This window comes from Salmo salar, chromosome 09 (assembly GCF_965601325.2).
Source record: "Salmo salar chromosome 09, fSalSal1, whole genome shotgun sequence".
Lineage (NCBI taxonomy): Eukaryota > Metazoa > Chordata > Actinopteri > Salmoniformes > Salmonidae > Salmo > Salmo salar.
This window is the reverse complement of record NC_138299.1, coordinates 7,363,652-7,377,394: the sequence shown is the minus strand read 5'-3', so window position 1 is coordinate 7,377,394 and position 13,743 is coordinate 7,363,652. Positions and strand designations below refer to the sequence as shown.

General features: G+C 40.8%; 1 protein-coding gene across 1 annotated transcript in view; it reads right to left on the bottom strand.

Annotated features, from left to right (window-relative positions):
- The window catches only part of si:ch211-266g18.6 (synaptotagmin-like protein 2), a 69,993-nt gene extending 58,391 nt beyond the window's left edge, over positions 1 to 11,602 (bottom strand). Inside the window, exons 1-6 of the mRNA XM_014209985.3 lie at positions 11,028 to 11,602; positions 4,175 to 4,320; positions 3,866 to 3,959; positions 2,963 to 3,008; positions 2,831 to 2,873; positions 1,196 to 2,734 (exon numbers count right to left, since the gene is read on the bottom strand). Of these exons, the coding sequence (XP_014065460.2) occupies positions 1,196 to 2,734; positions 2,831 to 2,873; positions 2,963 to 3,008; positions 3,866 to 3,959; positions 4,175 to 4,320; positions 11,028 to 11,158 (1,999 nt within the window). The 5' untranslated portion in view covers positions 11,159 to 11,602. The remainder of the gene's footprint in view (positions 1 to 1,195; positions 2,735 to 2,830; positions 2,874 to 2,962; positions 3,009 to 3,865; positions 3,960 to 4,174; positions 4,321 to 11,027) is intronic.
- Positions 11,603 to 13,743: the final 2,141 nt, after the last annotated feature.

The window sequence follows — 13,743 nt, the reverse complement described above, 5'->3', positions numbered from 1 at the left end:
CAACATTTGTTCAGAACAATTTGCTTAATAGCAAGATAAAATGTTGCTCTCAAAAAGTATCAAGAAGAAAGGTAGATAATGAAAATCGAAGTTTCAGAGAAGAATGTACAGAGAGATATGCGTTCATCTCTCCCTCTTTTCCCAATGCCAAGCCTTATTTGCAATGAAAATATCGCTGTTTGAATTATTTGCAATCTCAGACGTAATTATGAATCTAAGCATAGATGGGGCCTTCCCGCCCCATACAGAGGCCCGATGCAGAAACATTGAATCTATATGTCTCTCCGCCAATAATTACATTTAGAAGATTGGAGGATTCTAAATTAATATCTAAGGGGCATTTTTCATTTGGGCAAATCTGGTCTGTGAGAATATCTAATAATAATAATAGCTTTGTAAATAAGGATGCAATATGAAAGGATAATGACATGCGCAAGAGACGGTGGTAATATTGTTCATTTTAGAGACAATAGTACTGTACATGGCATCCAGGTCAGGATAACCAATAATATACACAAAGAACTAACTGGAAAATAATTGAACATTTTTGTTTCTCTTAGAATAACCTTCATCCTCATCATTCAGTTCATTGAAATTCAATTGTGGGGTCGTGCACAATTATCTGTTTTTATTTGGTTTATATTGCTCATTCATTGTCAGTTAGAGACACATTAGTGCATTGGGAACCAAGAGCATAATCAGTGCTCCAACTCCCCCTTGCGGTGGTCTGGAGCAATGAAGCAGTCATGCAGGGTAATGCTCTAAACCACAAATTCCCACGGCATAATCTCAAAACTTTTAATTGAGGAACCACTGTAGAAAATAAAGGAAAATCCTTGAATGAGTAGGTGTGTCCAAACTTTTGACTGGGACTGTATATATATTTTTTTATAAGTCAAAGGTGTGTCATGATTCTCCTCAAATGTCATAGCTTGAAGCTGTGTTCCAAATGAAACACTGTAAAGTACTTTCATTCTGAACCTCCTTTCTAACAATGTAGTCACTTAGAGTTGACCTTCAATAGCAAGCACAAACACAGTTATGAAAGCAAAGGATTTGAAATCACGAGATCAGGATTTAATTTTATCATGTTAGTTCGGCTAACAAAAGCATCGCAACATGTTGTGGCATGTGAAACTGAAAAATAGAGAGCTCCATACCAAAGTTTAAACTGCAAAATATAGAGACCTCTTACCTTCAGTGTCATCTGTCACTGGGGATTCAGAGGAATTGACCACTATTGTGGGAATGAGACATTTTCCAGTCTTCTGATTCACTTTTTGAAAGTCTCCATTTGGAGACAGCTTGGACTCCAAAGTATTCCTTTCCTTAAATATATCTACCTCCTCTCCATCTAAAGTAACAAATGTCTCTCCATCCACTGCTTTACTTAGAGATTCAGTAGACTTCTTTACATCCATCTGTTCTTGTTTCTTTTCTTCATCAAAATCTCTTGGAGAAACCCTATGCAATTGTTCGTGGCATGAAACATGTAACAAAGATGGACCAGTCTCTGAGAGAGAATCATTTCTTAACTTTGACACTTCCTTCTCTTTGTCCTCACCAGTGTCCTCCTTTGATGTATGGAGATTGCTAGAAATTATGACTTCATCTAGAAAACAAACAGCAAATGGTAGAGATTCTTCTGAACAAACTAGGTCCTTCTTGGGTCTGGCCTCTTTGAAGATAGATGATTCATCAACAGGAACATGTTTGTCTATGGTGAGTATGTCCTGTGGTCCCTCTTGGAGCAAGTACTGAGGTTCCTCTATACATTTGAATGACTCAATGGTAGGCAAAGGGTCCTTTCTCTGGAGAGAGTATGTATTCTCAAATGATAGCATTTCACTGTGGTTTTGGTCTGTTTGAAGTTCTTGGCTCTCTGTTGAAACATCTTGGTTTAGCCTAACATATTCCAGCCCCAACATATCTTCATATTCAAGCTGAAATTGCTCCTTCTCATACTTGACCTCTGAAGATTGCATGCTAGGAGGCCCCTCATGTTCTGAAACTTCATCATCAGGTCTCCTGTTGTTGAACTTATCTTCTGATTGGGTCAGAGTGTCACCAGTAGGTGGAGTCCCTGTGGTATTTGTCTTTACCTTTGGAAAGTTCACCTCTTTTGGCTTTGGCCTTATGTGGCTGCTCTGTGCCCAGATCTCAAAAGACGGAGTAGTGAGAGACTCCTGCCCTGAATGTTCAACATCAAAACCAATGGTGCTATCCTCTGACCTATTATGTGTGTCAACACTAGGCAATATCACTATTGTTTTAGTTGTTCCTATGGCCATCTCTATGTCTTTTGGCTCGGCCTCTATGACGCTACTTTTCAACTCTGGTTGTGTCCATACATAGGGGTCTACATACATTACAGAGCTGTTCTTCTCTGGATCATCCTTTATTTCAGGGGGAAACACCAGCTTTTTGCTAGACTTCAGATCCACAATAGTGTTCAGGGATTTGGTTGTTGGTTTGGTTTGAGGGTCGGAACTAGATACATTGATAGGACCGAGCTGAGACTCAAGAATGGCATTGGCAATATAAGCAGATTCTGTCTTGTTTTCTTGTCCAGGTTTCCTGTCTGGTGATTGGTGGACAGTGTCAGTTGTGCTAGAGTATGGCATCTCTTGATTTTGAGATGTAAATGGGCTGGTACATTTTTCCTTACTAGCAGGCCCCTCATGAGACCTGTAGAGTGGATGTTTCCATTCAGGAACATCAACAGCGGTGTTGTCTGTAATAAAGGAAAAGTTCAGGTTTAGTTTAGGGTTGGCCTGTCGGGATAGGGTTCGGTGGATCCTTCCACAGCTGCAAAATGTTTCATACTCACCAGTATCCACAGTGCTTTCCTCATTGCTAAGTTCCTGGTTAGCCTGAGGATCACAATTGTGTTATTATGCATCAACTCTTTGATTAAAGTGAAAGAAAGTTTTGTCTCAAATAATAATGCAATAAAACAAACCTTTTCACGAAAAGATGGGTTGAGGAAACTTGTGTCTGGTGTCTGGCTATGAGTGGAAAAGAGAGATTGCAAGGAGTTGTACTCAAACAATAAGAATATAAGTACTTAATATGCATATGCAGTACTTCAAATGTCAGTGCAAGACTGAAAGGTGTAGAACTCTTTAAAAAAAAGTGTATCTTTGGCAAAATTACAATGTTTGAATGACAAATAGGTATTTCTTCAATAGCAATTTTCCTGCAATTGTTGATGAGCCAAGTGATTTAATTTGTGAGTTGCATGCATAGATACAGTAATAGAGTTGCGTACACCGATACAATAATTCCTTGCTTTCTAAGCTGAAACGAATAATTGAGTAAAATAAATCTAATGGCCAACCGAGCTATTTGCGTTGACACCCCCCCTCTTGTTTTTACAATGCTGCTACTCGCTATTATCTATGCATAGTCCCTTTCCCCTACCTACATGTACAAATTACCTCGACTAGCCTGTACCCCCGCACATTTGCTCAGTACCGGTACCCCCTGTATATAGCCTCATTATTGTTATTTTATTATGTTACTTTAGTTTATTTAATAATAATTTTCTTAACTCCATTTTCTTAAAACTGCTGTTGGTTAAGGGCTTGTAAGTAAGGATTTCACAGTAAGCTTGTATTCGGTGCATGTGACAAATATCATTTGATTTGAAAACACCTTGCAGTAAAAGTAATTCTGTAATACCAGCACAGAAATCTTCTGAAGCTTTTAATGCCAGAAGTTTGCTCTTGTAACACATTTCTCTTCTATTAGGAGGTAGCAATTCACTGTTCAATGCTTAATTAAGCCTCTGCAATCTGTATGTTTGTATTCCATGTGTGACCAGAAATCTTGATATTGTAGGCTACTCTTAGAATAAACTTACATCTCAGAAGTCTTGGTTTGAGGGTCCTTATTCTCCTTTTCTCCTTCTTTGTTTTCTGTTTGTCCGACATCGCTGAAAGTGCTAGTCCCAAAGGCTGAGAAGCAGACAATGATCACTCAGATTATTTATATTCGGTCAGCCCATCCCTCTGTATGAATAATGTAACTACAGTCTTTATCCTGAGGAGTGACAGTGGGAGATGACTGACAAAGGGGTTAAAATCCGAATATGGAAAATATGAATTATTCTTTCATTGATTGAGAGTGTAATTATTTAACTGATTAATGGTGATCAGTACAAAATCTATACCGGTTGTCTTCTTTCTCCTCATTGAAGACCTGAGAACTTCTGTCACGTCTGACTGTCGTCCATAGCGATGAGTCCGGAGCTCTTCGAACCACTCCCCAGTCATAACTTTAAGCTTTTTAGGGTCAGGAATGGAGATTTGCAGACGACTGCCACCAATAGACAATAAAGCAGATGGAAAAGTAGTAAATGAAAAGCCTGATTATTTTAGTAAATATTCCAACAAAAATGTTGTTCTCTATTAACATGAATCTACTGCACTGTAAATCTTCTCAAAGATGTAGATGTTTTACAGTGAGGGAAAAAAGTATTTGATCCCCTGCTGATTTTGTACGTTTGCCCACAGACAAAGAAATATCAGTCTATAATTTTAATGGTAGGTTTATTTGAACAGTGAGAGACAGAATAACAACAACAAAAAATCCAGAAAAATGTATGTCAAAAATGTTATAAATTGATTTGCATTTTAATGAGGGAAATAAGTATTTGACCCCCTCTCAATCAGAAAGATTTCTGGCTCCCAGGTGTCTTTTATACAGGTAACGAGCTGAGATTAGGAGCACACTCTTAAAGGGAGTGCTCCTAATCTCAGTTTGTTACCTGTATAAAAGACACGTGTCCACAGAAGCAATCAATCGATCAGATTCCAATCTCTCCACCATGGCCAAGACCAAAGAGCTCTCCAAGGTGGCAGGGACAAGATTGTAGACCTACACAAGGCTGGAATGGGCTACAAGACCATCGCCAAGCAGCTTGGTGAGAAGGTGACAACAGTTGGTATGATTATTCCCAAATGGAAGAAACACAAAAGAACTGTCAATCTCCCTCGGCCTGGGGCTCCATGCAAGATCTCACCTCGTGGAGTTGCAATGATCATGAGAACGGTGAAGAATCAGCCCAGAACTACACGGGATGATCTTGTCAATGATCTCAAGGCAGCTGGGACCATAGTCACCAAGAAAACAATTGGTAACACACTACGCCATGAAGGACTGAAATCCTGCAGCGCCCGCAAGGTCCCCCTGCTCAAGAAAGCACATATACATGCCCGTCTGAAGTCTGCCAAAGAACATCTGAAGGATTCAGAGGACAACTGGGTGAAAGTGTTGTGGTCAGATGAGACCAAAATGGAGCTCTTTGGCATCAACTCAACTCGCCGTGTTTGGAGGAGGAGGAATGCTGCCTATGACCACAAGAACACCATCCCCACCGTCAAACATGGAGGTGGAAACATTATGCTTTGTGGGTGTTTTTCTGCTAAGGGGACAGGACAACTTCACCTCATCAAAGGGACGATTGACGGGGCCATGTACCGTCAAATCTTGGGTGAGAACCTCCTTCCCTCAGCCAGGGCATTGAAAATGGGTCGTGGATGGGTATTCCAGCATGACAATGACCCAAAACACACGGCCAAGGGAACAAAGGAGTGGCTCAAGAAGAAGCACATTAAGGTCCTGGAGTGGCCTAGTCAGTCTCCAGACCTTAATCCCATAGAAAATCTGTGGAGGGAGCTGAAGGTTCGAGTTGCCAAACGTCAGCCTCGAAACCTTTAATGACTTGAAGAAGATCTGCAAAGAGGAGTGGGACAAAATCCCTCCTGAGTTGTGTGCAAACCTGGTGGCCAACTACAAGAAACGTCTGACCTCTGATTGCCAACAAGGGTTTTGCCACCAAGTACTAAGTCATGCCAATTCCTCCTTTGGCCGTCTCTCCTTCCAGTTCTCTGCTGCCAATGACTGGAACGAACTACAAAAATCTCTGAAACTGGAAACACATCTCCCTCACTAGCTTTAAGCACCAGCTGTCAGAGCAGCTCACAGATCACTGCACCTGTACATAGCCCATCTATAATTTAGCCCAAACAACTACCTCTACTGTATTTATTTATTTTGCTACTTTGCACCCCATTATTTCTATTTCTACTTTGCACTTTCTTCCACTACAAATCTACCATTCGAATGTTTTACTTGCTATATTGTATTTACTTTGCCAACATGGCCTTTTTTGCCATTACCTCCCTTATCTCACCTCATTTGCTCACATTGTATATAGACTTATTTTTCTACTGTATTATTGACTGTATGTTTGTTTTACTCCATGTGTAACTGTGTTGTTGTATGTGTCGAACTGCTTTGCTTTATCTTGGCCAGGTCGCAATTGTAAATGAGAAATTGTTCAACTTGCCTACCTGGTTAAATAAAGGTAAAATAAATACATAAATGTTTTGCAGAGAGGTCAAATACTTATTTCCGTAATTAAAATGCAAATCAATTAATAACATTTTTGACATGCGTTTGTTTGGATTTTTTGTTGTTATTCTGTCTCTCACTGTTCAAATAAACCTATCATTAAAATGATAGACTGATAATTTCTTAGTCAGTGGGAAAACGTACAAAATCAGCAGGGGATCAAATACTTTTTTCCCTCACTGCATATGTTCAAATCAGCTCTTAAATTTGGGCTGAAGGGCTGAATATAACAAATGAACAGTACTAATTTCAAGTAATCTATACTGAACAAAAATATAAACACAACATGCAACAATTTCAACAATTTTACTGAGTTACAGTTCATATAAGGAAATCAGTCAATTGATAATAAATTCTTTAGGTCCTAATCTTCAGATTTCACATGACTGGGCATGGGCGCAGCAATAGGTGGGCCTGGGAGGGCATAGGCCCACCCACTGGGGAGCCAGGCTCAGCCAATCAGAATGAGTTTTTCACCACAAAAGTGCTTTATTACAGACTGAAATACTCCTCAGTTTCATCAGCTGTCTGGGTGGCTAGTCTCAGATGATCTCGCAGGTGAAGAAACTGGATGTGGAAGTCCTGGGCTGGTGTGGTTACACGTGGTCTGCGGTTGTGAGGCCTGTTGGACGTTCTGCCATATTATCTAAAATGACGTTGGAGGCTTATGGTAGAGAAAATAACATTACATTATCTGGCATCAACTCTGGTTGACATTCCTGCAGTCAGCATTGCTATTTGCATGCTCACTCAAAACTTGAGACATCTGTGGCATTGTGTTGTGTGAAAACTGGCCTTTTATTGTCCTCAGCACAAGGTGCACCTGTGTAATGATTGTGCTGTTTAATCAGCTTCTTGATATGCCACACCTGTCAGGTGGATGGATTATCTTGGCAAAGGATAAATGCTCAGTAAGAGGGAGGTAAACACATGTGAGTATGGAACAGTTCTGCTCCTGATTTCAGCTCATGAAACATGGGACCAACACTTTACATGTTGTGTTTTTATTTTTGTTAAGTATAATTCCAAGTATTTAACTGCATTGAGATACACTATACAGTACATTCGGAAATGATTCAGACCCCTTTACTTTTTCCAAATTTGACTTGAAATTGAGCTCAGGTACATCCTGTTTCTACAACTTGATTGGAGTCCACCTGTTGTAAATTCAATTGATTTAACATGATTTGGAAAGGCACACACCTGACTATATACAGTTGAAGTAGGAAGTTTACATACACCTTAGCCAAATACATTTAAACTCAGTTTTTCACAATTCCTGACATTTAATCCTAGGAAAAAGTCCCTGTTTTAGGTCAGTTAGGATCACCACTTTATTTTAAGAATGTGAAATGTCAGAATAATGTCAAATTCATCACATTCCTAGTGGGTCAGAAGTTTACATACACTCAATTAGTATTTGGTAGCATTGCCTTTAAATTGTTTAACTTGTGTCAAACGTTTTGGGTAGCCTTCCACAAGCTTCCCACAATAAGTTGGGTGAATTTTGGCCTATTCCTCCTGACAGAGCTGATGTAACTGAGTCCGGTGTGTAGGCCTCTTGCTCGCACACGCTTTTTCAGTTCTGCCCACAAATTGTCTATAGGATTGAGGTCAGGGCTTTGTGATGGCCACTCCAATACCTTGACTTTGGAAGTATGCTTGGGGTCATTGTTCATTTGGAAGACCCATTTGCATCCAAGCTTTAACTTCCTGACTGATGTCTTGAGATGTTGCTTCAATATATGCACATAAATCTCCTGCTTCATGATGCCATCTATTTTGTGAAGTGCACCAGTCCCTCCTGCAGCAAAGCACCCTCAGGTCTACAATCTTTTTCCTGAGGTCTTGGCTGATTTCTTTTGATTTTCCAATGATGTCAAGCAAAGAGGCACTGAGTTTGAAGGTAGGCCTTGAAATACATCCACAGGTACACCTCCAATTAACTCAAATGATGTCCATTAGCCTATCAGAAGCTTCTAAAGTCATGACATCATTTTCTGGAATTTTCCAAGCTGTTTAAAGGCACAGTCAATTAAGTGTATGTAAACTTCTGACCCACTGGAATTGTGATGCAGTGAATTATAAGTGAAATAATCTGTCTGTAAACAATTGTTGGAAAAATGACTTGTGTCATGCACAAAGTAGATGTCCTAACCGACTTGCCAAAACTATAGTTTGTTAACAAGAAATGTGTGGAGTGGTTGAAAAACGAGTTTTAATGACACCTCCATAAGTGTATGAACACTTCTGACTTCAACTGTAAGGTCCCACAGTTGACAGTGCATGTTTGCACAAAAACCAAGCCATGAGGTCGAAGGAATTGTCCGTAGAACTCCGAGTCAGGATTGTGTCGAGGCACAAATTTTGGGAAGGGTACCAAAACATTTCTGCAGCATTGAAGGTCCAAAAGAACACATTGGCCTCCATTATTCTTAAATGGAAGAAGATTGATTGGAACCATCAAGACTCTCTGTAGAGCTGGCCGCCAGGCCAAACTGAGCCATCGGGGGAAAAGGGCCTTGGTCAGGGGCATGAACAAGAACCCGATAGTCACTCTGACAGAGCTCCAGAGTTCCTCTGTGGAGATGCGAGAACCTTCCAGAAGGACAAACATCTCTGCAATACAGCACCAATCAGGCATTTATGGTAGAGAGGCCAGATGGAAGCCACTCCACTGTAAAAGTCACAAGACAGCCTGCTTGGAGTTTGCCAAAACGCACATAAAGGACTCTCAGACCATGAAAATCAAGATTCTCTGGTCTGATGAAACCAAGATTGAACCCTTTGGTCTGAATGCCAAGCGTCACGTCTGGAGGAAACCTGGTATCATCCCTACAATAAAGCATGGTGGTGGCAGCATCATGCTGTGGGGATGTTTTCATCGGCAGGGACTGGGAGACTAGTCAGGATTAAGGGAAAGATGAAAGGAGCAAAGTTCAGAGAGATCCTTGATGAAAACCTGCTCCAGAGCACTCAGGACCTCAGACTGGTGCGAATGTTCACCTTCCAACTGGATAAAGACCCTAAGCACACAGCCAAGACAACAGAGGAGCTTTGGGACAAGTCTCTGAATGTCCTTGAATAGCCCAGCCAGAGCCCAGACTTGAACCCTGGAGAGACCTGAAAGAGAATGAGAGGATCTGCAGAGAAAAATGGGAGAAACTCCCCAAATACAGGTGGGCCAAGCTTGTAGAGTCATACTCAAGATTACTCTTGGGTGTAATTGCTGCCAAATCTGCTTCAACAAGTACTGAGTAAAGGGTCTGAATACTTATGTAAATGTGATACAGTTTTTATATTTTAATACATTTGCAAAAAAAAAAACGTTTTGCTTTGTCATGATGGGGTATTGTGTGTAGATTGAGATGGGGGGAAAACTGTTTAAAACATTTTAGAATAAGGCTGTAAAGTAACAAAAAGACAATGGGTCTGAATGTATATACAAAAGTATGTGGACACCACTTCAAATTAGTGCATTCGGCAATTCAGCCACACCCGTTGCTGACAGGTGTATAAAATCGAACACACAGCCATGCAATTTCCATAGACAAACATTGGCAGTAGAATGTCTCATACTGAAGAGCTCAGTGACTTTCTGCATGGCATCATAGGATGCCACATTTCCAGCAAGTCAGTACGTCAAATTTCTGCCCTGCTAGAGCTGCCCCGGTCAACTGTAAATGCTTTTATTGTGAAGTGGAAATGTCTAGGAGCAACAACGGCTCAGCCTCGAAGCGGTAGGCCACACAAGCTCACAGAATGGGACAGCCAAGTGCTGAAGTGCATAGCGCGTAAAAATTGTCTGTCCTCGGTTGCAACACTCACTGAAGAGAATTGGAATGGGAACTGGAATTTCATTGTACTTCCTCAAATGACTGGAATTGAAATGGAATTTACCCCAACTCTGCTATGTAGCCTAGGCCTATGCTGTATTTATATATGAATGCATACTTCCTCTGGATGCAGCACCAGAACTGTTTGTCGGGAGCTTCATGACATGGGTTTCCATGGCAGAGCAGCCTAAGATCCCCATGCGCAATGCCAAGAGTCAGCTGGAGTGATGTAAAGCTTACCGCCATTGGACTCCGGAGCACTGGAAACACGTTCTCTGGAGTGATGAATCACGCTTAACCATCTGGAAGTCCGACCGACTAATCTGGGTTTGGAGGATGCCAGGAGAACACTACCTGCTCTGGGCCTGTTTTTCATGGTTCGGGCTAGGCCCCTTAGTTCCAGTGAAGGGAAATCTTATAGCTACAGCATACAATGATGATTCTGTGCTTCCAACTTTGTGGAAACAGTTTAGCGAAGGCCCTTTCCTGCTTCAGCATGACAATTCCCCCGTGCACAAAGCGAGGTCCATACATACATACATGTTTTGTCAAGATACAGTAGATGTGGAAGAACTTGACTGGCCTGCACAGAGCCCTGACTTCAACCCCATCGAACACCTTTTGAATGAATTGGAATGCCGACTGCGAGTCAGGCATATTCGCCGAACATCAGTGCCTGAGCACAACATTAACTATCATGAAATAGGACATGTTCATTCTCAGCATGTATTCGACCCAAAAATATTGCCACCAAGGCCATAAATGAATTACCGTATGCGTCCAGTCTCTCGCTTCCTGAGGTTGTCATCTCGCTGAAGCACCTGTCGGATTGCCAATTCCTCATCTGTGGACAGATGACTCAGGTCCAGAAACTCCAATAAATCCTTTGTGGACTTCATCATGACATGAAGTTTATGTCAGTTTAACACTTAAAAAAAAAGCTGTACATCCAAAAGAGTCCCAAAGATCCAAATGAGGAGAAAAAGGAGTTTTATTTTCAGTCTTCACACACCTGTGAACGTAAATAAAAAGGGTGCCAAACCGGTTAAACTACTTTGAGGAAAGAGGAAAAACACATTGACTGATGAAAGGTGAAAGTATGGCATATATTCTTTACATGTACCAAAAAATTCTCAATTTAAAACAGCTAATCTAATGAGGGGACATGCAGCCACTGAGTTCCAACACATATACCAAAGTGTTTGGCCGAACTGGCAATGAATGATGTAATAATGTAAACAGTGAAAGGTCCTTTGTCAATAAGAGAGCTGTTAATGATTTACAGTGCAACGCCATTGTCCAGGGAAAAATGCTGTGGGCACTATGAGCACAGATTTTTTGTCAATAATGTCAAGATTTTAGAATCTAAGGAGAAGTAGGAAATTAATTACTTATCCAGTCTGTTTCCCAGCGTAATGAAAGCTATGGCAACTTTGTATCAAGGCTTCACTAATTAACTATTTCAGCAACCTTCTCCATTAACACTGAGAAGGGTTTAGCCTTGTTGCATAGTGAACACCCTTACCTAATGCTTGGGTAAATCATTGCTTCATGAAAACCCAACCTCAAGGCATAATGGAATTGTTTACAGACAGACACACCTCATTCTTGTGGAAACATGCAAGTCATGTGTTTTGACACACCCTATCAAACTGAAACTTGATATATTGACTTTTTTCTAAGGAGGGACAATTTATTTATTTATGATCATCCAATAGTGAGCTATACACTGACTATACAAAACATTAGGAACACCTGCTCTTTCCATGCCATAGACTGACCAGGTGAATCTAGGAGAAAGCTATAATCCCTTATTGATGTCACCTGTTAAATCTATTTCAATCAGTGTATATAAAGGGGAGGAGACAGGTCAAAAAATGATTTTTAAGCCTTGAGACAATTGAGAAATGGATCGTGTAGGTGTGGCATTCAGAGGGTGAAATGGCAAGACAAAAGATTTTAGTGCCTTTTCAAAAACTGCAAAGCTGCAGCTTTTTTTAATGCTCAACAGTTTCCCGTGTGTATCAAGAATGGTCCTTTCGACACCTTGTAGTCCATGGTCTGACGAATTGAGGCTGTTCTGAGGGCAAAGCGGGGTGCAACTCAATATAAGCGTGTTCCGAATGTTTTGTAAACACAGTGTATTTACAGGCCTAGATAGTTAAGACAATAAATGGTATTTTATTTTCTTATTTCCTTGTCTATCAATTAGCTTTTGAAAATACAGTATATGTGCAGGTATGACATTGAGAAGATATGATACCTGAATGTACAGTTGAAGTCGGAAGTTTACATACACCTTAGCCAAATACATTTAGATTCAGTTTTTCACAATTCCTGTCATTTATTGTAAAAATTCCCTGTCTTAGGTCAGTTAGGATCACCAATTTATTTTAAGAATGTGAAATGTCAGAATAATAGCAGAGAGAATGATTTAGTTCAGCTTCTATTTCTTACATCACATTCCCAGTGGGTCAGAAGTTTACATACACTCAATTAGTAATTGGTATCATTGCCTTTAAATTGTTTAACTTGGGTCAAACGTTTCGGGTAGCCTTCCACAAGCTTCCCACAATAAGTGGGTGAATTTTGGCCCATTCCTCCTGACAGAGCTGGTGTAACTGAGTCAGGTTCCTAGGCCTCCTTGCTTGCACACGCTTTTTCAGTTCTGCCCACAAATGTTCTATGGGATTGAGGTCAGGGCTTTGTGATGGCCACTCCAATACCTTGACTTGGTTGTCCTTAAGCCATTTTGCCACAACTTTGGAAGTATGCTTGGGGTCATTGTCCATTTGGAAGACCCATTTGCACCCAAGCTTTTAACTTCCTGACTGATGTCTTGATGTTGCTTCAACATATCCACATAATTTTCCTTCTTCATGATGGCATATATTTAGTGCACCAGTCCCTCCTGCAGCAAAGCACCCCTACAACATGATGCTGCCACACTGTGCTTCACGGTTGGGATGGTGTTCTTCAGCTTGTAAGCTTCCCCTTTTTCCTACAAACATAATGATGGTCATTATGGCCAAACAGTTCTATTTTTATTTCATCAGACCAGAGGACATTTCTGAAAAAGTACGATCTTTGTCCCGATGTGCAGTTGCAAACCGTAGTCTGGCTTTTTTATGGCGGTTTTGAAGCAGTGGCTTCTTCCTTGCTGTGCGGCCTTTCAGGTTATGTCGATATAGGATTCGTTTTACTGTGGATATAGATAATTTTGTACCCGTTTCCTCCAGCATCTTCACAAGGTCCTTTGCTGTTGTTCTGGGATTGATTTGCACTTTTCACACAAAAGTACGTTCATCTCTACGAGACAGAATGCATTTCCTTCCTGAGCAGTATGACGGCTGCGTGGTTCCATGGCGTTTATACTTGCGTACTATTGTTTGTACAGATGAACGTGGTACCTTCAGGTGTTTGGAAATTGCTCCCAAGGATGAACCTGACTTGTGGAGGTCTACAGTTTGGCAGATTTCTTTTGATT